The sequence below is a fragment of the Urocitellus parryii genome, chromosome 7 (assembly GCF_045843805.1).
Source record: "Urocitellus parryii isolate mUroPar1 chromosome 7, mUroPar1.hap1, whole genome shotgun sequence".
NCBI classification, from domain to species: Eukaryota; Metazoa; Chordata; class Mammalia; order Rodentia; family Sciuridae; genus Urocitellus; species Urocitellus parryii.
Genome location: NC_135537.1, coordinates 127,652,815 through 127,680,709, shown reverse-complemented (window position 1 = coordinate 127,680,709; position 27,895 = coordinate 127,652,815). Strand labels below are relative to the sequence as shown.

The window sequence follows — 27,895 nt, the reverse complement described above, 5'->3', positions numbered from 1 at the left end:
ACCATGTGTTCCTCTTTATCCTTTCCCCCTATTTTGGGACACTCTGCTCCTGCTTTGCCCTGGCATTCTGGGGCAGCTGGTGTCAATTTTGACCATGGAGACTATACCCTCTGTAAGTCTGCACCCTGGGGCTGCCCTGCCTGGCCCCAGGAGCTCCCCTAGTAACTAAGAGGCTGCTGCAGGCCCACAGTCCCAGCAGGCTGAGCCTCTCTGCCCAGCCCTCAGGAAACAGAGACAGGGAGGTCCAGAGGGAATGAGACCCGAGAAACCAGGCTGGCTCCAGAAGGGAGCTCTGCCAGTAGGCGAGAGCACAGGTTTGAATCCTAAGGGCCGCTCCACAGTCTCAGCTTCCTCATCTGTAACAGGATGATATTCAAGCTCATGTGGTCAAGGCTATGTGCCAGGCTCTGCTTTAGTGCTATGCCTATACAGATCCATTCAGTCCTCGCACCATCTTATGTCTCAGGAGCCCCGATTCCCTATTTCACAGATGTGGACACTGAGTATCTCGCTGCAGCTGTTGCACAGCTTTTAAGTGCCCTAAGTGACACTCTGGCTCCAGAGTCCTGGTCCACAATCACTCTTCTCTGTTGATGATATGAACTACATACACCTCACATAGCTAGTAGGCAGAACGAGTCACTTGGAACACTGTTTATATGTTATCAATGCACATAAAAGCTATCAGTGTTGTTGTTCTTGTTTGCCTCACTCTCCTTTTCCTGCAAAGCAGAATCTTCCATCCTGGGCAGGAATGCACCTCTCCTGGTTTGAGCTCCATGGGGGTGGTCAGAAGGGTTCAGGATGGTGTGAGATGGAGCCCAAGAGAGTAATCCCGTTTCCAAAACCATTGCCCTTGTGAAGACAGCAAAACCTGGGACACCCCCCCCCCGCCCGCTTTCTCAAGTCTCTGAGTTGTGGGCTGTCTGAGCAGCTGGACAGCTCCCCTCCCCACTGGGAGGGCCCCGTCCATGTCCAGCTCCTCAGTTCAGCATAGAGCTGGGATGGGGAGGTGGGGGAGGGGCTCCCACTCATCTCCACACGGGGGGGGGGTCCCCAGTGGGTTTCGGAAGAGCCCTGGGGGGCAGATTGGCCCATCTAAGTGGAAGCTGCCTGCTTCTCATTAGGAACTCCCAGGAACTCTATTCTTAGGGCGCTTTCTCTTGCTTTTAACTTTGACATCTTCCAGAAGTTTCCCTGCACAAAAGCAACCCCGCCGTGGCTGTAATTTGCACGTCACATCACTTGCACACAGCATGGTCCACCCCCTTCAACCCACTCCCGCACTCTCGTACCTTCCCCTGCCCGCCCCACAAAAATGGCTTCTGCATCATCCCCAACAAACCCTCCTCCCACTCCTTCACGGGGGGGGGGGAGAAGGTGGAAATGGGAAATTGACAGAAGAATGGGGTGGGGGGCTGGAGAACTTCAGCTCAATTCAAGCTTTTTGGAACTTCCCGGTTTCCAGGCCCGGGCAATCACTTCTGCTTGGCGGCCCACGTTGCCATAGCAACAGACCAGCTGTGGTCCCATGCCCCCGGCCTGCTGCCCAAACCTGGGAGCACCCCGCCGCGGGAAGCCACTTACTGTGATGGTGTTTTCCTTGCTCTGCTTTTTGCCTGGTGACAAGGATCCCAGGTTCTGGGGAGAGAGGTAAGAAACATCATCAAAGCTGTTCTCCATATTGGACTGTGATTTCCCCCCCCCCATTCAGGTTCCCTGAGGGTGGAGGGATTGGTGGACAGCCCTGTGCTGGGGAAGTTCAGGGATGCTCAGCCTGATGTGAACTCCCCCATCACCATGCTCTGGGCCAGGGCACGAAGGAAAATTCCTGAGCTCGCATGCTGCTCCTGTGCCCGGCTCTCAGGCGAAGTGGAGAACGCTTCCTGCACAGGCTACGAGAAAAATTGTTCCAAACCAGGTCTCCCCTCCTCTTCTCTTCATTCTGTGATTTGGAGAGTTAACCCCTCCGCTGCCCTCTGCTGGTAACCGGTTCCACATGCGGCTCACGGCTGGCGCGGGCAGAATCCACTGGGGAGTGAAGAGTTAAAGCAGATGGCACCGAGGAGGACCTCCTGGCACTGAGGACTCAGCACATGACATGTTATTCAGAAACCCCCAGGTCCAAAAGAGCAAACCCTGAACACATAACGTGCACAGGGGCGCTGCTCAGCCGCCTCCGTGACTTGATGCTCTCTCTTCAAGCTCAGGAGCGGGGAGGAATTTCAGAACAGAACTGGAGCTTCCGTTTTTGGACTCTTTTTATTTTTTTCTTGTTTCCAGAAGAAAAATCAGGGTCCCAAGTATCTCTGAGCCCACAAGTCCTCAGCAGCTTGCAAAAGTTCTAGGACGGTGCTCAGAGGGAAAATTAAAGGTTGCCAGTATTTGTGTGTGTGTGTGTGTGTGTGTGTGTGTGTGTGTGTGTGTGTGTATGCATTTGCCATAGATGCATCTGCATAAGAACTTAGGACCCTAAAGAGAACCTTCAGTCCTGGGTCTCAGGTGTTCTATCAGCAATTGCTTTTGAAATTCAACCCTAAAGGTCCCCAGGCAGGACCTGTAGTGTCCCCATCCTGAGTCACACAGTGACCTGGGAAGCAGTTTACTCTAAGGCACCAAGGATAGGCATCTTCTGGAAGTCCTGAGGCTGAGACTGAGATTTACCCTCTCTTTGGGCAAGTATAAGGAAGTGGCTGTCACTTTTAATAGGATAGGAGAGGCAGAGTGGGGCTTCTCCAGGGAGCCTCAAAGAAACCGGCAGCCCTGTCCCCAGGTCAACGTAACCCTGGACCACCGGGTCAGATGAGCATGTGCAGGAGGGGGTCAGCACCAGACTCAGAAACCCAACCATGACCCAGGCCTATGGGGCTTTTAGTGAGTTCCTGCCTGTGCTCTGTCTTGACCGCTATGCAGTCCTACCTGGGCTTTTAAATAACAACTCAAAAAAAAAAAAACTGATAGCCTTGGAGTGCTTAGTGCAAAGGAACCTTAAGGACTCTCCATTTCACAGACAAGAAACTGTTTACTAGTTTTGAGACCCCAGCCAATAAGCCTGACCTCGGTGAGTCTCTGTTTCACCATCTGCATAATGGGTTATCATCATTGGTCCTCAAACCTTGAGATGTATCAGAATTCACTGAGGTCCCTGCTCAAAATAGAGGACCAACCGCATCCCCCAGAGATGCTGCTCCAGCAGGTCAGTCTCAGGTGGGACCGGCTCCTTTCCTACAAAATCTGAAGACTTCACTTGGAGGTACGCTGATCTGATCCACCTTCTGTTGTTTTCTCCGCCTCTCCTTAGGGTTAACTGCCTGGCCACCCCAGAAGGCTCTGGGGCAATGTCAGACTTGTGGTCAACTAGAGCTTCCGTAGACATTTTTAAGGCATCAACCCATCCAGCTGGCTGACCCCGTACCCTCCCCCATGCCATTAGTGCTGTTCCAGGGCACTTGCCAAAACTGCTCAAGGACGAAGGAGTCAGGCAGGGGGCCACATGGCAGGATCCCCAGGTGCTGGCCACCAAGGAGAAGAGACAGGGGCAGAAGTCCCTCCACAGGTTCTCTTACGCAGACACTGGCCAAGCACATACCTGCCACCAGAGCGCAATCTCGGTGGTCTGCACTCTCTCTGTCATGGAGTAACTTTACGCCATCCCCACTGCAGCTCACCAGGGGAGCAACCAGGGCCCTGGGAGCCTCGGCCATAGTCTTTGTGTCTGCATATGGATGCTATGATGAAGGGGATGCAGAGAAGGAGGAGAAAGATAACTGAGGGGAAGGGAGCATTGCAAGAGCCATCATCTAGTGAGGGCTTGCTTATTATGGCAGGTACCAGGCTTGGCATTTGCCAGGCTTAATCTCATTGAATCCTACAACCCCAGCAAGTTGCATGGCTTCTCATCTGTTTTACAGACCGTGATATTGAGGCTTGCAGAAGCTACCATCATCCAGGGTCACAAGACTAGTAAATAGACCTTGTGGAAATTGGAAACTAAGCCTGCATAATTCTTGCCTCTATTTTCCGCCATCTCTCTGCTTTGAGACCTGAGACAGCATCTTGTTTTCCAAAAGCCCTTGTGGCGGGAGGGTGCCGACAAAGATCTCCATCATGCATGAGCATTTACTTTGGGATCACGTGTATAAGACTCTGTGGAATGAGATGGGTCGCCTCCTCCTTTATAACTTGGGCCGGGACAGGAATACAAATTATGCTTCTAAGTGTGGGAGTCAGTACCTACCCTGATTTCTGCCCTATCAGCTGTGTATCACTAAAACCAGTGTGAATCAGGTATCAGGGGATGCCCTAGGCCATACCAGGCTCTGTGCTTACCCCTGATGACCTGGGACTATTCATTCCAATTTCACACACGTCTACACGTCACATACACGCATCATCGTGGATGTGCGTACACACACGTCCACACGTCACATACGTGCATCATCATGGATGTGCATACACACACACTCATGCACATCATATCTACACACCCCCTCCTTGTAGTACGCCATGGAAAGGACCCAGAGGAATGACCCCTCACCACAGTGAAAACACTCACCAGCTGCAATTTGGATTCTAAATACTATTTCCTATTAAAATGAACCCCCAGTTTCTTGGAAAAGTGACTGATTCCAAATGCAAGGTAGACCTGGAACATCTTATTGTGCAAGGAGGTAAGAATATTCACAAAGATAAAACACAGGGACACGGGAGGCCAGCTGAAAGGGGCTCCCACAGGCCACATTTGGGCCCCCCTTTGAGCAGAAATAGGAATGATTTCAATGCTAACTCCAAAGTGGGAGGAAGGAACCTTCATTCAAAAGAGTGCCAATCAAAATCACAAGGAATAAGATCACCATGTAGAAACCCCAATGTCAAAAGGGGTTAAAGCCAGAATCACTGCAGAGGTTCAAAGCCCTGGGGGGGGGGAGAAGAGAGTTGGGGAACAGGACAGTGACTATGTATCACCCCACAGATTATTGCCATATTTAGAAAGGGATGTCTGGTCCTCACCATGCTAACCAAGAGCTCAAACTCAGCCTCTCCATCTCCAGGTTGCAAGCCTGGGCGGTGCCTCCCTGTAAGATGTAATAAGAACTCAGTGTGCCCTACTTGGTGGCTCCCTCGCCCAAACCGCCTAACCTGGATCTCTAAAGCAAAAGACAATTAGATCAGGAATGTAGGTCATTCTGTGAGCCAACTGACCTGGACTCTTCAAAAAATAGACTGAAAGCCAATGTGAGAAAAGACAAAAGGAAAAAAACAACAACAAAAAACCACACCGTGTGAGGGACCCGCCTAGATGAAGAGAGATTAAAGGGAGGATATAGATAAAATGGTCTAGCTCTACGAGGGGTATCATCCAGCCATAGGAAAGAAGGTCTGACCTGTGCTACAACACAGACCTCCCTGGAAAACACCAAGAGTGAAAGAAGACAGCAACTTGGGACTGTAAATAGCATGATTCCGTGTACACGAAATGTCCAGGACAGGAACATCCACAGAGACAGAAGGTAGAACAGTGGTTGCCTAAGGCTTGGGGGGGAGGGGTTGCTCTTTGGGATGATTGATGAAGATGTTCTAAGATTCATTGTGATGATGGTTGTATAGCTCGGTAAATATGTGAAAAAAAGTCCACCGGATTATACGTTTTTAAATGGGTGAATTGTAGCCGGGTTCATTGGCGCATGCCTGTAATCCCAGCGACTCGGGGAGGCTGAGGCAGGAGGATCGCAAGTTCAAGGTCAGCCTCAGAAGTTAGCAAGACCCTATCTCAAAATAAAAAAAAAAAAAATTTAAAAAAAGGACTGGGGACCTGGGTCAGTGATAAAGTATCGCCGGGTTAAATCTTCAGTACCGAAATACGAATATTAATAACAATAGAAGTGCATTATACTGTAAATTATATCCCGACAAAGCTGTTTGTGAGACGCAGAGAGAAACAGAGAGAGACGGGCTAAAGAGAGGGCAGCCAATATGCCCACATGTGAAACCTGAATGGATCCTGGACTGGGGAGAAGAGTAGACTAGAAAAGCCTTCTGGGGACAACTAAGGAATTTACGTACAGGCTTAGTACACAAATTTATACTTTCTTAGATGTTATAATGGCATTATGTTGTCTTTCCTGCTCGAGATACATTTTGAAATGTTTTTTTTTTTTTTTAAACAATATGCCAGGAATTTGCTTTAAAAGTTGGGGGAGAGGCATCAGGGGTGCAGAGGGGAGCATAAATGACATGAGGTTAATAAGACAAGCCAAGCACCAGCAATCGCTGAAGCTAAATGGTAGGTCAGTGGGACTTTATCAGAGTGTAACCTCCACTGGTGCAAAAGTGTGCAAATACCCTTAATAAATATCTGTTTAAAATTTTCTTTGTCTGTAATTCCAGAGAATTCCTTTCCATTTATTTTTTTAAACCCCTCCCCAGTATGGTGTCCTGACTGCACCTGGGCAGCTCTTGGGTCACCCTAAGGACTGACGGGTGTGGCATATGCAAATTGCCTGCTCAACGACAGTGGACCATTCTCAAGTGACTCAGCAAGACCCTGTTCCGGATGTCTTGACAGCCTGTTCCCACTCCCTACAAATAATCTTTGGGGTCCTCCTGCTTGGGTCCTAATCCCATCACTTTGCCGAGCCAAGCTGAGCTCATACTTCAGTCTTCAACCAAGTATCTTTTCTCCATGCCTGAGGTCCCCCCACACCCACCCACACACCACCAGGCATACATTTCCTCCAGCCCTTATCACAGCTGAAATCACATAATCATTATAAAATCTACAGACCCCCACTTCATAAGGGCAAGCGCCACATCCTTCTGTGTCTCAGTGACTGGCAAAGATGTAAATGCCCAGGGGAACATGCGGCACCAAACTGGCGGGGAGGCGGAGCATGGCAGACATGCAGCACCCCCCCACCCCCACCTTAAACTCCAGTCTTCAATGGGTGCCTTCAGTGTCCACGTCCCAAGTCCCATTCTCTTTTTTCCCTGGGTCTTCCTGGGAAAGTTCATGGCAAGTCAGAACAACTGAGAAATGGATCACAAAAGGACCTGTCCATGCGTGGGCAAAGGCTGGCAAGACTATTAGCCTTTGATCCCCCACCCCTCCTCCCAGTCAGGAGGTCTCCATTTATCTTCTGTGCACTGCTATAGAGTTGCATTACTGAAACTCTCCACTGGGTGGCACCAGATCACCACCACCACCACCACCACCACCTGTGCCCACCCATGCAGGTGGGCCCAGGCTGGGCATAGGAAGAGGCAGGACCCTCAAGAACCACTGGGGCTCTCAGCCATAGGATCTACTCATGACAGGGCATGGTGCATACACACTCCTGGTTTCCATGAAAATTAGGTATGCCCTCCTCCCCTCAGCATGCGAATCTCCATTAGCCTGCTCAGTGAGGGGCAATTAGCAGGTGACAGAAAAGTGAACACCACACTTTCTGGGGTTTGTTAGTTTGAGCTCTGTAACCTTGAACAAACCATTCTATATACCCCACACCCTGCCTTTTAAATGGGCATGTGTTCCTTTGTTGGTTCATTGATGCATGTTTCAATAATTGAGTGGAGTTGTTACGAGTTATGATTGACAGCCTAGGGTGGTGTGAGTGAATCAGCCTGCAAGCTAGACGAGATGGTATACTTAGGGATCCATTGTTGGTAATGCCATCTGCAAAAACCAAACCTTAAAATTTTATGTTCAGCCTTTAGCACCTTTTTGGATAACCAACTCTGTAGGATCACAAACTAGGACAAACAGTAGTAGCTTTCATATCCAAATGTTACCCTTTCACAGCCTAAAAGAACTGAATCCCTGATATTAGTATCTCCCTTTCTGCTTTTATGTTTTATAATAGAAAACTGTAGTAAGACAGGTGCAGAGGCGCATGCCTGCAATCCCAGTGACTCCGGAGGCTGAGGCAGGAGGATCACAAGTTGCGGGGCAGTGAGGACAGGGAAATCCTGTCTCAAAAAAGTAAAGGAACAGTTGGGCATGTAGTTCAGTGGTAAAGTGACTGAGTTCAATCCCCAGTACTACAAAAACAAAAGCCTATAATGTCTTCTATAAAAATAAAATGTTTTCATTTTAAGAAATTTGAGACACAGTTAAAAATGTAATGAGAGTAAAAATTACCCATGATTTTTGATAAGGCTTTGCAAATTCAGCATAACTTGTATTTTCATCCTGGGTGATCTTTTGCTGTGGGGAGCTATCCTGTGCACTTTGGGTTATTTAGCAGTGTCCCTGCATCTACTCACTAGATTCCATTAGCACCCAGTCCCTACCTGTAACAAACAAAAGTCTCCCTCATGTCTACCAAATGTTCTCATGGTCTTAGATGCAGATAAAACCATCATAAATGTTCTGGTTTCTTTTCTCTTCCTCGTTTTTCTTCACATAAGTGTAGGTTTTCTTCCTACAAATAAGACTAATAATATATATTACTTGTGTTCTGCTCTTCCTACTTGATGTTAAGTTGTGAGCATTTCCACCAATCATTGAATCTTCCTTAGAAGAATGCTTTTTGAATGGCTGCACAGTATCCCTGGCTGGTTGGATGTCAAGGATAACAATCCATTTCCCCATCTCCTCTTGCTGGACAATTAGGTCAGGTCCAATGTTACAGGGCTATAAATAGTGCTCGAGAGAACAACTTGAAGCCTAAATCAGAATCCCTGAATATATTCCGAGAACAGACTCTGGAAGAGAAATCCCTATGTCAAAGGCTATGAAATCAGATTCTGAGTTATAAATGAGTTATGCCAGTCAACATTTTCTGAAATGGTTGAGTAACAACTTCGTACCAAAGAGGGAGTCATGTAGGGAAGGAAGAAGGAGGAGCTGTTTCCAATGTTCTTCCTGATGATACTCAGGGTAGCACCAGTGTTTTTTTTTTTTTTTTTTTTTCTTGCTATTAAACTATAAGCAGCCAGGTGTGGTGGTGGCACACCTATAATCCCAGCAATTTAAGAGGCTGAAGCAGGAGGATGACAAGTTCAAAGCCAGCCTCAGCAATTTAGTGAGGCCCTGAGCAACTTGAGCAAGAATCTGTCTCAAATTTTAAAAAATAAAAAGGGCTCCAGATGTGGTTCAGTGGCTAAGCACCCCTGGGTTCAATCCCCAGTACCAAAAACAAAACAAAAAGAAAAAATGAAATTGAAAAAAACCTACAAGCAGAACTTAGTCTGATTTCTTCAGAAAATACTTGCAAGTCAGATGACAAGTGAGTTTCCCTTACAGCCGACTGACAGAGTGTTGGGGGAGGCTATTTGGGAGCTCAGCAGCAAACACACAAATCCAGGTGTTATGAGCAGGGGGGTGAGCAGGACAGACACATCTCTGTGTACTACTGACTAAGCCTAGATCCCTACTAGGCTCAGTCCCCAGCAGCATCAGCATTGCCTGGGGGCTGGCTGAAAATACCTGCCCTATCCTAGACTTCTTGGATCAGAATCTATATTTTTAACAAGAGGCCCAGAAGACTCAGACATCATTCCCAATTTAAGAAGTCCTGACCCGTCCAAATTCTCTGCCAGAGCTAACTCAACCGAACCTAAGCCCAGCCAATGCTCAGCCTCTTGAGAACGACTTAATGATTTTCCCAAAATTAACACTCTTGCCTGTGTAGGAGTGTCACATTTTAATTGATGGGACCAGGAGAACACAAGGTTTTTTTTTCCTTTCACCGGCTGCTACATTGAAGCCACTGAATAAGCAGCTCTTGTCAATATCAGCAATGTTATCGTCATAATCATCCTCAGTCATCATCATTGTCACCACCCCTGGGTTCTAGCATTTTCATTCCAAAATAAAAAAAAAAAAAAAAAGAAAAGCCTGGTGGAATTTGGAAGGTTCACTGAAAACCTCTTCTTTTGATAACTTGTGGGTAGACAAAGTTAAGACTAGCCCTCAGCCTCTTAGAGCAGCTTTAGAACCACCGGGGAAACCACGGACAGGGTTTCAGGTCCAGGTCTGACCTGAGTCACTGCCTGAGCCTGCACAAGTCACTTCACCGGTCTGCGCCTCCGTGGTCTCATACACCATGGGAATGGTACTGACATCTACCTCGTGCCCTTGTACAAGGGTCAACTGAGACAGCGAAGGAGAAAGTGCTTTGGGGATTGTGAAACACTGCCAATGCTTTCCGTCCTCTAGCTATCTCTACAATGGCTCAGCAAGTGAGATGATGGAATGGCACTCATCAACTCCATTGTGGGTAACCTCTGGGGGTGGGAGAGATAAGTCAGGGATGGAAAGGGGGCAATGACTCGCCTGTCCACACTCTAAAAGTGAAGAGAAACCTGGGCTGTATGTGTCAAAGAATGCAGCCAGCAGAATGGAGCCCTCTGTCCTGACAGCTAGAACCCTATCACCCCCTCTTCCAAACCACCCTCACGGTTTAGAAGACAGACTCCCATGATCCAACCCTCTGCCCATCAGGAAACTCTAGAATACCCCGGAGGTACCAGTCACTTTTCACCTAGGAGTCTGAACTGGGCTGGAGCCATGGACTCCCATGGACATCCCCCTCTCAACAAACCCTTCCTGGGCCCCTTCCTAGGCCTCCCTCGACGGGACCCCTTACCTGGGAATCACCGGTGGATTTTCGGAGACTCATGTGGGCAGTCTCTGGAGGGTGCGCTGGGGTCCCTGATGCGTGGTATCCATTCACTGCGGGGACAGAGACACGGCTCAGATGCTGTGAGGGGGCCACAAAGAGGCACCTCCGACTTTTGGCCATTCCAGTCCCTTCTCCCACCACTCCCTGGGTTCTGGGAGGCCCTCACATGGCTAAGATGGTCTCTCAGGATCTCATGGTTAGCTGCGGAGCTGGAAATGGCTAGGAAACTTCTGTCTGATCCATAGCACCCGAGTGACTGAATGGTCAGGGGGGCCGAATTTCTTTTCAGGAGGGTGTTTAACAAGAGGCGAGGTCATAAAGTCCAATGGCCGAGGCCACCAATCAGCTGCAGTCTTGGGTTCTGGTCAAAGGTCACATCTTTCTCTCTGTGGGGTCAGCTGGTCCCTTCATCCCCTTCCTACAATATCTTGCCTTTCTCTCTAAAGAACTTCTCCACCCTCAGAACAGTGTGATGTAGGGACAGATTGGGTGTCCCTGATCTGCAATGCTTGGGCCAGAAGAATTTCGGGTTTTGAAATACTTGCATAGACTTTAGACACTGGTTGAGCATCCTTTTTTGGGGAGTGGGGGTGGGGGAGGTACTAGGGATTGAATTCAAGGCACTCAACCCCTGAGCCACATCCCCAGCCCTTTTTTTTTGTATTTTATTAGAGACAGAGTCTCTCTGAGTTGCTTAGCGCCTCCCTGTTGCCGAGGCTGGCTTTGAACTTGAGATCCCCCTGCCTCAACCTTGGTTGAGCATCCTTAACCTCCAAAATTCAAAATCTGAAAAGTTCCAACATCCGGAAGTCTTGGGATGTTCAAAAAGGTTCCGAGTTTAGATTTGGGGGCCAGGGATGCTCAACCCCTGGGACGGAATGGTAACTAGATCGACTGGATGGCATGAAATTTGGCTCAGCCAATTACTAGCTGGGTGATGATATACAGACATTCTCAAATCTTGTTATTGCTAAAATGAAAATAATCAGAGGTTCTAAAATTCTACCCTCTATGGACGTATGCCTCTTGGGGGACACTTCTCATGCTCCCAATGTGTGTGGATAAACCTGCTCTCCAAGTGGGGGCAGGGGAGCCCTGGTTTGTAGTGTCTGATCTCTGTGGCATCAACGCTTGGCCTGCTTCGGGCCCTCCATGCTGCTGCATGATCCTGACATCCTGAGTTGGCACTGGGACCCAGACAGTCACAGTTCCCAGAGGCGGTGTGGCTCTCTCCTGGCTACAGTTACATGAGCTTAGAGGGTAATTCTACTGAGTCTCCAAAACGACTTTTCTGGTGTTGACAGTCCCATGAGGCGGTAATTGCAAAAGGGATATCTGTGGGTAATGAAGTACTTCATTAAAACAGAATAGAGAGAGATGGGGACGACGGGGAAGGATGTACTTTTGTCCCTGAATTTAATCCCTGTGTACCACCAGTTTGAACAACCTCTGGAGACCAGGAAAGCCAGCCAGCCTTATGTCCTGGGATTGGAACTAGCACCAACACATATAGATAGTGCAGGTCAGAATTGGAGGAAGACATTCCCACTGATATCCCAAGATATATAACTGGTGTCACAATTCTTTTTGGGAAAGCTCTTCAGTAAGGCAGGAAGTCAAGGAGAAAATGGCTAAGAGTCACTAACATTGACTCCAGGTTGCACATCCCTAATCCAAAAATCCAGAATCCCCAATGCCTACTAGGGTGCCCACGTGATGCACTGAGTGGAAAATTCCACCCCATGAAATTTGTGCCATGCACAAAATTATGGAAAACAGTGTATAAAATGACCTTCTGGCTACGTGTATAAGGTGAGTATGAAACATAAATGAATTCTGTGTTTAGACTTGGATCCCATCCCCATGATATCTCATTATATATATGCAAATATTCCAATTAAAAAAAATCCCTAATTTAAAATATTTCTGGTTCAAGCACTTTAGATAAGGGATATCCAACCAAAATGGAGCAGCCAGAGCTGGAAGGAAACCATGGGTACTAGGATGGTGAGGACCATGTCAGGAGGAACCCTTCCCACACTGGGGGGGGTCCTCCACTCTCTAAGCTGGCAGTGAAAATCCAGAGCCCTCTGCTAGCAAGGCCACCCTCAGCAGGGTGCCGATGGGCCGCTGGCTTCTCCCCCATCCACAGGGTCTGTCCATGTTCCTGAAGGGTGGACACGCACACACCAAGAAAAGAGAAAACTGGTACAGAGCACGGTCCTAGTGCAGTGGCTTGGGGAAGAAGAATCCATCCATGTGGCCAGCTTGGGCCTCATCCACACCCATGTCCCTCAGGACAATGGCCCAAGGCCAATCACATCAACCCAGGCGAAAAGGCAGTTTAACAAGCGGAGGCCAGGGCTCCAGAGGGGTGCCAAGGGTACTGGGGGACTCTGCTCAGGTGGGCCTAAAGCTATGCCAAAGTGGCTCTGGACCCATGAGAACTCCATCCCATCACACTGGAGAGATTTCACTAATCCAACAGCATGGAGCCCACAGGGGTAAGACACAAATGCTAGAAAGTTCCAAGACAACCGGAGAGAACCTCAGGACACTGCTCTCAGTCCGGGATTGACGAATAAACGAGAATAAGAAGAAGTAAGATCCGAATAATTTAATTTAAAAGGCTGATTGAAGTAGACGAGTAGACGTATCAACAGCAGACCCTGTAAAAAAAAAAAAAGATGGCACCTTTTTCCAAGAAGCCACGGAATACTCACAATGTTGGCCACAATTAGGCCACAAATAAACTGTCAAATAAATGATCAAAGGCATAGAGAACACAGGCCACATTCTTTGATCAGAAAGCAATAAAAGTAGATGTTAATAATTAAAAAAGAAAGAGATATACAAAGTTCCCAATCTCCCAACTCCCACACACTTGGAAAATTAAGAAAATGTCCTCATAAGTGATGTCAGGTGGAAAGAGAATGGAAGGCTGTTAGTACGCAAAATGTAGAAAATGATAAGGAGAAACATGAATACCCGTGGGACAAAGCCTGCGTCATCCTTGGGAGGAAGGTCCATAGCCTGAATTATTTCATCACCAAGCCCAAAGGAATCAAAATCAATGGACTGAACATTCAACTTAAGATTTTAGTAAAGTATAAAAGGCCAAACAAAATAAAAGGAATATCAACATGAATTAGTGAGTGAGGAAACGGGGTGACATCAGCGACCCAGCACTGGCTGTGGGTGGGTGGTGTGTGGGGGTGTTATGTGTGTGGTGTATGTATGTGTGTTATCTTTGTGTAGTGTATGTGTATGGTATGTGTGTGTAATGTGTGTGGTGTGTAATGTGTGTGGTGTGTGTATTTGGTGTGTGGTGTGTGTGGTATGTGTGGTGTATGGTGTCTGTGGTGTATTATGCGTCTTATCTGTGTGTGGTGTATGTGTATGGTGTGTGTGTGTGTGTAATGTGTGTGGTGTGTAATGCATGTGGTGTGTGATGTGTGTGGTGTGTAATGTGTGTGGTGTGTGATGTATGTGGTGTGGTGTGTGTGTTTGGTGTGTGGTGTGTGTGGTATGTGTGGTGTATGGTGTCTGTGGTGTATGTATGCGTTTTATCTGTGTGTGGTGTATGTGTATGGTATGTGTGTGATGTATGTGGTGTGGTGTATGTGTGTGGTGTGTGAGGTATGTGTGTAGTACATGTGGTGTATGTGGTATATGTGTGATGTGTGTATGTCGTGGGATGTGTGTGTGTGGTGTATATGTTGTGGTGTGTGTGTGGGGTGTGTGTGTGTGTGTGTGGTGTATGTGATATATGTGTGTGGTATGTATATGGAGTGATGTGTGTATATGTGGTATGTGTATGATGTGGTGTGTGTGTCTGGTGTGTGTGGTGTGTTTGGGCAGCAGGGAGGGGTTAGAATCACAATGAAAACAGGCAATGAGCCATCTTAAATTGAGAATGACCACAAATGCTCAGAATTGGGAACCAGAACAGATAAAAGTAACAAATCTAGTAGAGTTTTTTTTTTTTAATGGAGGAGCATATGATTTCTAATTCTATGCTAATAAAAAAACAAATTTTTCATAAGATTCAAATTATCAACATGGTTTCAAGGAACACTAGAAATGCCCCAAAGAGCCAAATCTTTGAAAAAGGACTTCCCTATCAAAGGCACTGAACCCAGACGGTTTTATAGGCAAATTTGTTCAGGCTTTCAAGAAAGAAACACCCAGGCACAAACCATACCAGAGCATAGAAACGTGGCCGGCTTCCCAGCCTCTATACAAAACCAACATCACCCTGATCCTCAAACCAGAGAAAGATAATGCAAAACAGAACCACAGTTCAGTCTATGGAAATGAAACGCACACGTTTTTCACCCGGGCAGGTAACGTCACCGTCTTTGATGACCCTGGGTCCCTGAAAACCAAGGTTGTTCCTAGCTCCTTGAGGGCAGAGGCTGTCCTGACCCCAAACTGCCCCCTTCACAGGACCTCAAAGTGCACCCCCAATAGGCTGCTGTCAGTCCCCCAGCCCAGCACCCCCAGGCTCCTAGTCGGGTAGACTAAGAATGGCCAGGGAATACCAAATTCAGGGGCACCCTGCCCCTAATCCAATCTCTTGTTCTCTCTCCAGTTCTGGTCTTGTTAGCTGTTGGCTAATTACTACTCATGTCAAAACAATTACCAGGAAAGAAAAACTAATTTTCCATTCAACCATTGCTCCCCACACAGCGGCTCTCCTCTGACAACCTGTCTCATTGCATCTCGCTCTAAACACTCCCAGGCACGTTCAGAAAGCTGATGGGTGGAGATCAGAGCAGTGCAGGCCCAGAAGATCATAATTGCCATTCTTCATCCTCTGGGCTCCTAACTCACCAAGCATCAGCCACAGAGCAAATGAGGCCAGAGTGTGTGTGTGGGGGGGGGCTTCTGAGACCTCTGGCCTCCAGGAGGGAAAGTAAGATTGGCAAGGATCACTCATAACCCTAGGAAACATAATTAGATTGGGGATATAAGAAATGTAAAATGCCAAACTCAGGCTTTTTTTAAGTTAAAAAAAAAAAAAAAGGAGAACAAAAACTCTCTGTAGTAACGTTGGTAACTTCAAAAGTAAATATAAACACAGGTGCATACATATACATGCACACAGCTCCTCATGGACTGTCAGACAGATAAGGAGAGTGCTTGGGAGATTTAAGATGAGAGAAGGGGAAACTGAGCAAAGAGTACACAGGGAGGCCTGGGGTGCAGCTCAGTGGTAGAGTGATCACTAGTACATGCAAGGTCCTGGGTTCCATCCCCAGAACCCCCCCAAAAAAATTTTTTTAAGAAAAAGGAACATAATAGGGCCTCCCTGTCCTGTCTTCACCACTCTTCTGTAAGATTATCCTCCAAATTTAAAAGCTATTAAATTAAGTCAAATCGACATTAGCCACATCCCAAGCACCCAATAATCATGTGCAGCCAGAGACTGCCCTGTTGGACAGCAACATGGACCGTTTCCGTGGTCACACGCTGTGCTACGGGTCAACAGTGCTGGGGACTGTCATTCTTTCTACTCAGGGACTCACATGTGACATTCCCAGAACCTCATTTGTCACTGACATTTTCTTTCCCTCGGCCTATTATTACTTTTTCTTTCTCTACCAATCAATATTTCCACGGTGCATGTGCCACGAGCCCAGAGATGGGTTTTTCATATTTGCAGCGGTTACTGAAGAGCATCGCAGGATTTCTGTTGTGGTTTTTACTCCTTCTCACTGAGAAATCCTGGCATTGGCCAGGAAAAAAAAAAAAAAAAAAAAAGACTCTACGGAGTTGACACGGCTCCATAACTCTGCTGACATTAAAGGTGGGGGGAACGCAGGCAAAGCACCAGCCAGTGCTCGCCCTATGCAAAGAGTGGAATGGAATGCAGGGGTTGGGTATGTTTCCAGATCTCTCCCTCCCCACCTGGTAACCTGGTTGGCTTTGCTTAGCAACATCCAACACAACTGCACCAAGAAGGGACCAGCCCCACCAAGGGTGGTCCTTCAACCCCTCTCAGAAGCCCACAAAGCTCCACCGCAAAAGGATCTGCCTCCTGGGGGTTTGGAGAGGTTCCTTTGCGCTCCCAGGGACATTCTTCCTGACCTGTGTTTCCACGTTCTCCTTCCGGAGCCCCCAGAGGGGAGGTTTGAGGTCAGGAAACGTGGCTGGGTTTTCCACACAGCTCTAATCCCCACTTTGCAGGTAATGCCCCCCCTCTCCTGCTAACCAAGAAGAGTCTTAACACAGCCAAGGGCAGCCTGACAGCTTCCTGGGCAGACAGCACAACTCCATAGCATTAGCTCCCCAGCCACAACACTGAATGAAATCCCAGCACATTCCTCAGGTTTACCAGGCTTGGCTGGCTCCGCCCCCACCAAACCCCTCCTCATCTACATACCACCCCGAGCTGGTCCCCGCCCTCCAGACAGGCTCAGGGGCCCACCTTCAGTTCTCAAACCTACCACTCTTGGTCCTGCCTCAGGTCCTTTGCACTAGCTAGTGCATGGCCCAGAACCTTCCCCTCTTACACACACACACACACACACACACACACACACACACACACACCCATCTTGTCATTGTCCCTAAATCTTGACCTAAATGTCACTTCCTCATGGAGGCCTTCCCTGATTCCTTAGTCACTCTCTGTCACATTCTTTACATCAGAACGTGCAAGGAATACCTGACATATTTTGTGCATGTGCTTGTTTGCAACTGCCCCATTTGGTAGGGTCCCTGGGAGCAGAAATCAGCGTGTCTGTCTTGTCTGGTTGCCAGATTCCCGTTCCCGAGAACAGCTGGCATATTTTGGAATGAGAAGGTGGCACCCAATGGCTTTCACAAAATGAAAGAGACCAAGACACAAGCCCCTCCCCCAGAGGGGGTGGGGGATGGGAGAAACATCCCCGACAGCCCAAGGATGCAGAGCAGTGGGGTGATGGTTGTTTACGGTACTGGGGATCAAACCCAGGGGCCATCTACCACCGAGCCACAGGTCCCGAGCCCTTTTTATTTTATCTTGAGATAGGGTCTTGCTAAATTTCTGAGGGTCTCTCTAGGTTGCTGAGGCTAGCCTCTGACTTGCGATCCTATTGTCTCAGCCTCCTGAGTCACTGGGATCCCATCCCCACAGGGCCTGGTTGGGAACTGAGATTCTTGAAACAACATCGTGTCTTTGTTGCATCTCTATTTCTTTTGCCAGAAGAAATCTCAGCCTCTTGAAAGCTGTCTGCAAAACTGAATGAGGAAAGAAATTAGGGTGGGGGGTGGGGAGAAAAAAAATTAGCTGGGCCCTACAGGGAGAAATACCAATGTGGCTACTACTTTATTATGAAATTTAGGTTCCAAAATGGTTGAGGAAGACATCAAAATATCCTGAATTCTGTTATTGCCTGACTGGTGGGTTCTCATCCCTTTCATCCTGGTGGGCGTTTGGAGTCACAGAGACATCTTTAAGCCCCGGGGTAGAAAGCTTTGAGCCTTCGTGAGCCAAGAGGGCTGGCCAGGCCCTCAGCCAGGACCCTCCTTCTGGCTCAGAATTTGTGAATGGGGAAAGCAGAGGCCCTGCAGGGAGAGGCAAAGAGCCCAAGGCCACGGTTTAACAAGTTGTCACCTCACAGATCTAAAATGGCACTGAGTGTTAGACGCACCCGGGTTTTAAGTGTGCTTAAAACAGAAAAAAAGATGTCTCCAGTTCAATTAGGATACACGATGTTGATGCCTCCATGTGTCTGATGTCCAAGATACTAAAATGTGGGGGTGCGTCAACAGGTGGGCCTTAGGATGAAGGTCAAGTTCCTCCTGCTGGGTGCTGGGCTTGGGACTCACCCGCACTGAACAGATGTCCTGAGTCACCCGAGAGCAGAGCTTCCTACCCTGGTTACCACTGTCATTCGGGCTCCTCATCCAAAGTCTCCCGTCTTTGCAGTGGGGCCTCCCAGTGCACTACCGGGTGTTTAGCCGCAGGCCTGGCCTCCACCCAGCAGATGCCTATGGGCACCTCCCTGCTTTGGTGACAGTCAAGAATGTCTTCAGACATTGCCGTAGGTCTCCAGGAAGACAAAGTCTCCTTTGAGATTAGAACTTAGCCAGTCTGGGGCCTGTTGTGAGTAAGCCAAGATTGGGACAAGTTTCCAGTCTGTACTTGAGTACAAAGCCCCTTTCCCCAGAGCACCCGATGGGCCCAAGATTCTGTGGACTTGGCTGCCCTAGAGCCCTGGAGTGGAGAGCAGAAGGGGAAGAGTCACTGGCTACACTGTCCAGCCTGGGCCACCTCGGCAATGCATCCCTGAATCTGACCCTCTCCACCATATCACCCTCCTTAGAGGCTCAGTACTAGCTCAGCACTGGGCAGAGAGGGCTCTTGTCTATGGGGTGGGTAGGGGTGAGGGGGAATAGGGATTGAACCTAGGGACATTCCACCCGTGAGCTACAACCCCAGTCCCTCTTTATTTGTTATTGAGACAAGGTCTTGTTAAGTTACTGAGGCTGGCCTTGAATTTGGAATCCTCCTATCTCAGCCTTCAGGGTTGCTGAGATTATGGGTAGAGCCACCACTCTGGCATGAAAGAGCTCTTGATGTGCTTGCTGGGTGAAGGAGGAGGCCTGCAAACCCTGGGTCTCTGGCCAGGGTTCTGAGCCAGCTCCTTCCAACTCTCCTTCAGCTGCCTGTGGATCCTGGAGCAGAGCTGGCTTTGGACAGGTGATCCCGGGGACTCAGAGGGCAGAGCCTGACCAGCCCCACCAGCCAGGTGTCCACCCTGCCACTCCCACAGGCCAAGCCTCTCTCTGGCCCTGATGCTGTCCTCAACTACTCCCTGGACCACTCAGGCCAGAAGAAGGGGCTGTGTTTTCTTTCTGGGATTCAGCTGGCCTAGAGCCAGCCAGGAAAGAGGGCCACACCTCCCATCATTCACGCTGGCATTTCCATTGTCAAGAATGCCCAGAGAACAACAAGGAAAGAGGAGGCAGTGGTTTGGAATGGCCTGTTGTCACACAGCAGCTACAAAGACTCCGTGGGCCCATTTCTGAGCTCTTGGTCCGAGAATGAACCACTTGCCATCTCCCCTAGGAAACCAGCAACGAATGTCTTATTCTCCTTGTGCACAACAAAGTTCCTTTTAAAAACAATTACTGTAACTAAAAAAGAAAAAAGAAAAAATACTTAGCAGAAAATAGTCACTCACCTCTCCAAAGCCTTGCTTGATTCCCTAGAGGTTATATGTCTCTATTATTTTCAGTTCTGAGTTTTTCTGCTGGCCAAGACTGTCATGTCCTTGAATGGTGTACTCAACATCACATGGTTTTATTTTTGGGTGTGTCAATGGCAGACGGTACCCAAAGACTGCCGCTCTGTCAAGGTGGGGCTCTGGACCCCTCGCACCAGACTGCTCTTATTCGATTCCTCTCCCTTCAGCTACCTGTTTTGCTTCAGGGAAATTATTGACAACTCTGACTACTTTGTTTCCAGAACTTTCTGAGGACTCTCCCCTCCTCCTCTACAGACATGGAGGATGTCACCACTGCTGATTGTGTGCCTCCGGCTGCCCTCCCCTGTCCAGATAGACCCTCTGCCACCTGTTCAAGCTATTAACATTTAAATTTCCCACCATCCTTTGCCACCAGCTAAACTCCTAAAGGTGAAAGCCGGCAAATGTGGGTTTCACACCAGGTCATATGGACACGTGGGTGAATTCACTCAACGAGGAAGCCTGGCTCTGCCCAGGGAGACTGGGGGGTGGGGGGAGAGAGAAAGAGAAAGAGAGAGAGAGAGAGAGAGAGAGAGAGAGAGAGAGAGAGAGAGATGTTAGGGGGATGGGAGAACAAATCAGGGCAGAATGCTTCTCTGAGGCCCTGGGTTTCATCTTCAGCACACACACACAAAGTTATTTTAAAAAGAAGAGAGACCAAATCCGCACTCTCAGTTGGCTCAATGGTGTGGCAAAATCCACAGGGAGAAAACTCTTGAGTTCAGTAAAGCAGCACACTGCTGTGATCCAGAGGAAATGTGTGAGGGCACTAAACAGAGCAGTCAGGGAAGGCTTCCTGGAAGAGGTGACATCTCAAAAAGGCTTAAACCACAAGAAATCAGAAACTCTTCTCCCGGCTGATAGGCCCTGCAACCTTCCTCCTGATATCTCAGAAGTCCACTCCACCGATCACACGCATGTTGACCTTGAAGGCCTCCATTAGATTACCGCTGAAGACAGAGAACTCACGTCCTTACAAAGAATCCCATTACCTTTCCAGAATGTTCTGTTTGAGAGCTGCCCTGTACAAATGGGTCTCCTTTTAGTTGCTACTCTTTGATGCCCACCAAAGCCACACACAGGAGTTTTGTCTCTACTTCAGGGAGGATTTCTAGATACTTGAGTTCACCCAGCCATCTCCTCGTCCAAAGCCCCCCAAGTGGGCAGGAGCGTGAGGCCACCACAGCTGTCACCGTCACTAGCAGGGAGTTACCCAACTGCTGGGCAACAAGTGTTAAGGGAACTGCCCGGCCTGACCCCTCCCCAGGTCTGGGCCATAAGATCCCAAAGCAGGGCTCAGCCCCCAGGACCCAGAGTCTCAGCCCGGGAGGTGGATGTGTGGCCTCTCCCCGTTGCCCCGAATGGGTGAGTGGACCGTACCTGTTGGAGGCAGAGGGCTCCTGTGAGGGCCAGGGCTGGCTGGAATCCCAGGAGAACTGCTGGGACGTTCCCAGGTGGTCTCTGGTCAAAGACAAAAAACAAGATCACTTTAAGAATTTCATTGCATAGAACCTGAGTCTCCCAGAGCCGCACGAGATGGTTCGAGTTGGAAATCTCAGAGGTGAGCTGACCACTGCCTTTCCTGTGGCCATGGAAGGACTTCGCTTCTGCCCACACACCTGTCCTTCATGACAACAGAGCTGCTCTTTGCTGGGGGCCTTTCTCCAAGTGGATGGATCAGAGGAGGTAGGCTTCCAGCTGGGATCCCTGAAAACATCCCTAGGAACCCCACCCTACCTGCCCCTCCACTTCTGTCCTCAGTGCGCTAAAACCTAGCCCCGGGCCCCCAGCTGCTGACTGGGCATTTCTTTCCAAACGCCCACTGTCACCTGAGAACTCCGAAGCATGCAGGAAGGAGCCCTGGTCCTGGATCTGTCGTCAGGAGCCCTCTCCCAGCTGGGGATGGATTTCCAAGGACCTTCCCGACTCTACCCTTCTGCCTTGTTTAGAACTGGGGGCCACGTATCTCCAGGGCACCTCTCCCTCTTCTGATGAGCCACACAGTCCAATCAGAAAGAGAAGTACTCCTGCAGCTCTATTATCAGGACTAACTAGACCTGTTTGGCGGTTGGGAACACAGACTTCTTACAAATTATCTGGTGATAAAAATAATATTCTCTGGGCTGGATATGGAGGCACATTCCTGTAATTCCAGTAATTTGGGAGGCTGAGGTAGGAGGATTGCCGATTCGAGGCCAGTGTGGGTAATTTAGTAAGACCCTCCCTCAAAATCAAAACAAAAAGAACTGAAGGTGTGGTTCAGTGGTAAAGGGCCCCCTGGGTTCAACCCCCCAGTACAAAAACCAACCCACCAAACAAAAATCCCCGATCCAACTTTCTCACTATATAAATTTGAAAGTTGAGGAAAACACATAGAAAAAAAGTAAGTATTGCTATAATCACATACTAGAGGTCATTGCTATCGACATTTGGTGTCTACATGTCCATTTGTTTAGAAAGCATGTTTTCATGTTTAAAATGAGATAAAAATCATACTGGACTTTTGTTTCATGTCCCAAATTTTGTGACTACCTTTCCCAAACCCCATAGCACAGAGTTGAGGCTGGAAGGATAGCAGCCACTCGGTTTGGCCTCCTACCACCAACATAACCTGGGCCAAGCTCCTTATCCTCTTAGACCCTCAGTTTCCTCCTCTGTTAAATGAGTTCAATAATGTTTCACATTTGAGAAGGTTGTTGATATAATGCCAAATGCCCACATAGAACTTTTACGTAGTTACTTATGGGTGGATATAACAAGATATAACAAAATATAAAAAAAATTAAAAAAAAGAAAAAATTTTAAAAAAATTTAAAAAAAATTCTATCACATGGGAATTTGTTTCAAACACTAAAAGCAAAACCAAAACCCTTTTGATGGCTTCTCTCAACTGGGATTTAAGAGAACTGAGTTCCTTCTCGGCAGGCTGGTGCACACCTGAAATCCCAGCGGCTCCTCCGGAGGCAGAGGCAGGAGGATCGAGAGTTCAAAGCCAGCCTCAACAACTTAGCAAGGCCCAAAGCAACTCAGAGAGACCCTGTCTCGAAATAAAAAATAAAAAGGGCTGGGAATATGGTTTAGTGGTTAAAGCACCCCTGGGTTCAATCCCTGGTACCAAAAAAAAAAAAAAAAATAAATAAAATAAAATAAAAAAATAAACAGGGGACCTGAGGTCCTGCCTCAGCTATGCTCCTAAATTTCTGTGTAGCTCTGGGAAAGTCATACCACCTCTCTGGTCTCTGATTCTTCATTCAAAATAAAAGAGTTGGGCTAATTGGTGTATCAGGCCCCAGCACTCCTATTCTCCAGTTATAAATGGTGGTCTTTAAAACCCACTGCTTGAGCTTTGGGAAAACTGAATTTAGGGTTCCAGGGGAGGGATTAACAGTGGTAATATGATCCTCTCCTGTCACAAGGAAAACAAAACAGAATTCAAGGTGAATGAGGAAAGCATCTGGACCAAATGACCAGAAACAAGAGAGTAGCGGGGGGTCTTTGATGAGGACCAAGGCTCCCAGCAGGTGCAGGGGATCCCCTGGGAGAGGAGGGCGTGCTTCTTGGCAACAGGGCACCAAGACTGGAGAGTTTGCCCGCCTGGCACTCAAGGGTCCGGGAAAGCCTTCAAGGACAGGCCATTTATGTGCTGGGTGACCTCTAGAATCACCTACACTCTGTATTCTGTCAGCTGAACAGTGGGGATGACAACCGGACGTAAAGAGGGTTGCAATGAACGTTAAGTAGGTGGACGTGCATCCAGCCCCTAACGTTGGGCACAAGGCCACACAGAAAGAAGCCAGGCTAGAAATGGAAACACGGTGGGACTTCCATGAGCAAACCACTTCCAAAAGAGAAAGATGAGGCTGGCTCAGAGCAGGTGCTTAGCCTGCTCAAGGCCCTGGGTTCCACTCCCCAGAAAACAAACAGACACCCCCAAAACAATCAGGAAGGAGAGCTTCCCCCACAAAGCAGCCACCTGGGGCAATTAGAAATGATCCAGGTTAGCAAGTACAAGGAGAGAAGCCTTCCGAGCCTCAATGTAGAGGCCAGCTCTCCAGAGGGGTGCAGAGCCTCCTCCAGCAGCCTCCTGAACTGTTCGATGCGATACTGTACCAGCAGCTTCTCTAAATACTGCATGTCTAAAAGTCAAGCTCCGTCTTTGTGTCCCCAGTGCTTGGTGGTGGCTTCCAGGTAGTAGGGACACAAGATGGATGAATGGGTGATGGGATGGAAGGAGCAGTCAAGGCCGGCGCCTGCTACAGTCACCAGGTAAAACAGCAGAGGCCGCACATCAGCCGGTCAGTCCTCTTTTTAAAATCAGGTCAGGGACATCAGTCACCAGAGGAAAGACTGGACTCCATCAGGGGCCATGCAACAGGCTCAGCCTAGCCGGTCCATGTCCTGGCCAGACCTGTCTGGCCCAAGACACAAAGACAGCTGAGAGCCTGGAGCCTGGGGGAGCGCAGCCAGACCAGGCCTGGCCAGGCCATCTGGAGAGAGCCCCTGGGGCCCTGGCTGGGTGACCTCACTAACATCAGAACCAACCCCATTCAGATGACCATACCACCCACAGGGAGGGAGTGGGAGCCGTTTCCAAGTCTTTTCCAATAAAACACTCCCTGATCTGCTGATGATGCTTGACCAAGCCAAGGGGAGACTGAAGCAGGCTGCCCAGAGTCCAAGGAACCCTGGATGGAGGCCCTTTTGCATTCTCTGGGCTTCCATCCCCAGGGCCCTAGGTCATCCCAGGTGACCGCCTACACTCCTGCTAACAGTCACTGCCGTGAAGGCCTCGGTCCCTGTGGGAAGCAGAATGAGGTCAGGGTGGAAGGAATGAGACCCTCTTCCCACCCAACCTGAGCCACACACATTTTTTTTCCCTAATGGCAACAACTCTGCCTGGACCTTTTCCACTGAAGCCAGCGAAGCCAAGCATACACAAATGTCTGACCGCGAGTGAGACCAGCCCCAGAGAGCTGGTCAGTGCTCAGAGTCAGGGATGCTAATCCCACCCCCATCAGTGGGTGGGTGCCTGCCTGGGTTAGAAAAAGACCTGTAAAGAGAGGGTATCACTGAAAAGTTGAAAGCTGGTTGAACCTGAGCTTCAAAGCACACACTTTGAAATAATAATGATGGCCAGGCACAGGGGCTCATGCCTGTAGTCCCAGTAATTTGGGAGGCTGAGGCAGGAGGATCACAAGTTCAAAGACAACCTCAGCAACCTGTCTCAAAAATAAAGAAATGAGGGGCTGGGGTTGTGGTTCAGTGGTAGAGGGCTCGCCTAGCCTACATGAGGCACCGGGTTCGATCCTCAGCACCACATAAAAATAAAATAATGTGTCCACCTAAAACTAAAAAAAAAAAAATACATAAATAAGTAAATATTTTTTTTAAAAAAAATAAATAAAAAAGACTGGGGATGTAGCTCCGTGGTTAAAGTCCCTTTGGGGGTCATTTCCCAGTATTGTAAGGAAGGGAGGGAAGAAAGGTGGGGAAGGGAGGGAGGAAGAAAGAAGGAAGGAAAACTTATGAAACATTTTCAAAACCGTGAGCCATGGAGAAGTTATTCATTTTAAACAGTCACTTTCAGACTTCATTTCCCCTTGTCAAGATTTCCTGCGTTAGGAGCAATGCAGGGTTAAAGTCACAAGGAACCCCTGGACTAGGCCTCTGAAGGTGGCAGGAAGGATCTGCCACAGCCCATCTTTAAGCCTTGGTGGCCCCTCTGGGGTCTCCTGCCTTGGCTGTGGCCTTGGCTGGGTGCTTACTCTCTGCTGCCCCCCGTGGCCATAGGGTGAAATAACCGCAAGCATCAAACCCAAAGGAGAAAATTTGGGGGCCTTTAGCAGTCATTGATATGAGATCCATGAAGTCCTCTCCTCTTTGTTCTGTGACATGACCCAGGGGCCACCTCCAAGTGGGCTTCCTGGACTGGGCCACCACATTTTCCCTCAGCACTTCCAGTGCCCATGATATGCCCCTTTATGGATGTGATCTCTCTCCATCCAGCCGGTCAGTGCTCCAGAGGTGGAGGTTATCTTGGGCTCTGTCCTAAAACCCTCCAGAGGAGCAGAAGGAGCTGGGGAAGTAGTTGGGTCAGAGTGGTTCAGAGACCATCCATGGGCCTCTGCATCTCTGCATGCGTCCCGGTAGCACTTCCTCTACCCCCAAGGACGGAAATGCTGCTGGGATCTGTGGGGGTCTTGCTCAGCCAGGGCTGGAGGGAAGAAGGAGCTTAGGATAGGACATTCCCCAGCCCCCGGCCCTGGAGCCAGCCTCCTCCAGGCTTGCTTCTCACCCTGTGGGCATACAGAAGATTCCTGAAGGGTCCAGTGGCACCAGGAAGAACAGCTCCATTAAATCATTACAGAGAGTCCCACTGGGGAAGCATCCTCCCAATCCAGGTCCTACGCCGGCTTCTGCAACGGTACCCTGACTCTGTTCTCACACAGCTCAGATTCCCTGGCAGGAAAAAGACCCTCAGTAAATAGGGAAACACAAACGCTTCTCTCCAACATCTGCCCACAGGTCCCTGCCAGGTCAAGAACTGCAGGGTCAGCCATGTCTGATCACAGAAGCTACTGAACTTAGGCTCCATCCTTCCACCTCAGGCAGACTGTAGAGTTCACCACAGCTACTGGGTCCCAGAGTCTGTATCCTGATCGACTCTAAGTCCTGGGGACGTGAGATCTTCAAGGGGGTCAAGCATGGGGTGGTGAGGGAGAAGGGGGGAGGCGTAAAAGCGAAAACCCTTTCACTTCTCAGGAGTTGGTAGAAGCCCTCACACAGCCTGATACCCAGGAAAACTCCCTTGTGCAATGAGACTCCTCTTGCTCTGAAGAAGAGAATCTGGAGACAGGGGCTTAGTTGTAAGAAATAAAAGAAGTGGAAATAAAGACCTGGCTCTGGTGTTTTAACATACTCCTTAATTATTTTGAGGCAGCCTAAGGTCCTTAGGAATCCAGGGATTGGCTTATAGACAAACGCTTATATCCTAGGTGGAGTCCTTGTAACTGAATGACCACGTTCCCCAGCCTGTTTCCTTGTTGGGAAGTGGGGGTCACAATACAGTGGTCCTAGGCTTATGATCTGTGAAGTCCACGTGGCACTTACAGCTTCCAGCAGTTTCTGACAGACAGCAAACCCTCACAGATTCCAAGCACCAATATCCTCTCCAGCCCTTTCCCCTCTCCTCTGCTTCCCAACTTCCACCCCCAGATACCAACTCCCTGCCTCACCCCTCTATTTCATGCCTCCATAGAGGACGATTCCTAGAGAGGGGTGAAGCAGGGCTCCCTCTGATGCTGAAGAGGAGACCAAAATGCCTTCTCGAGAGGATTGCTGAAGCTGTTAGGGTGGCCCTAAGTGAACCACCGAAACATCACTATCAGTGTCCCCCAACTTCCCCCTCCAGCGACTCACAAGATCCTAGAGTAATTCCATGATTCACAGGGGGTCAGTGGCGCTGGTGCCAATTTGATAGATAACACAGGCTGATCACACCAATGGGATGCACCTGGTCCCTGTGGTGCCCTGGTTCTTTGACATGTGCCTGAAACAGGGTCTGGTCTGGCTCTAGCTTTCCCAGAGGTCCTGGGAAAGGGCAGAGCCAGAGATGGCCAGAGGATCCTTGATATACCAACCTCCTTATACAGTGCAGACCTGCACAGACACAGTGGGAATCTCTAGATCATCTACCCCAACTTGGGTGAAAGGGCAATGAGGATTGTAGGAAGACACAAGTTCTCATTGAGCCCATAGTATGCCAGCTCACACAGGCACGATGCCCCCTCTTATGGTACAATAAGACTGTGAGCAGGTGCCAAGAAAGAACCACTATCTAATCCCAAGGGTGGGGACTTGGAACACAGAAGTTAAGTTTCTGACAAAGCTCCGGTCTCATGGCCCAAATTTGGTTACTCATCCAAATCACTGGGGCTATTTATTAGAAACACAGATTCTCAGACCTCACACCTGGAGATTCTGGTGTGGCAGGTTTGAGTGGGAACCCAGAAATCATCATTTTTATTAACC

The 27,895-nt window shown here is 48.8% G+C and overlaps 1 protein-coding gene across 4 annotated transcripts in view; it reads right to left on the bottom strand.

Moving 5' to 3' along the window:
- The window catches only part of Gas7 (growth arrest specific 7), a 227,927-nt gene that overhangs the window by 38,893 nt on the left and 161,139 nt on the right, over positions 1-27,895 (bottom strand). For 3 of the 4 annotated variants that reach the window (XM_026390532.2, XM_026390534.2, XM_026390533.2), the window contains exons 3-5: positions 21,245-21,325; positions 10,590-10,675; positions 1,588-1,641 (exon numbers count right to left, since the gene is read on the bottom strand). In XM_026390532.2, the coding sequence (XP_026246317.1) occupies positions 1,588-1,641; positions 10,590-10,675; positions 21,245-21,325 (221 nt within the window). The remainder of the gene's footprint in view (positions 1-1,587; positions 1,642-10,589; positions 10,676-21,244; positions 21,326-27,895) is intronic. The other variant, XM_077800851.1, reaches the window with a different exon arrangement.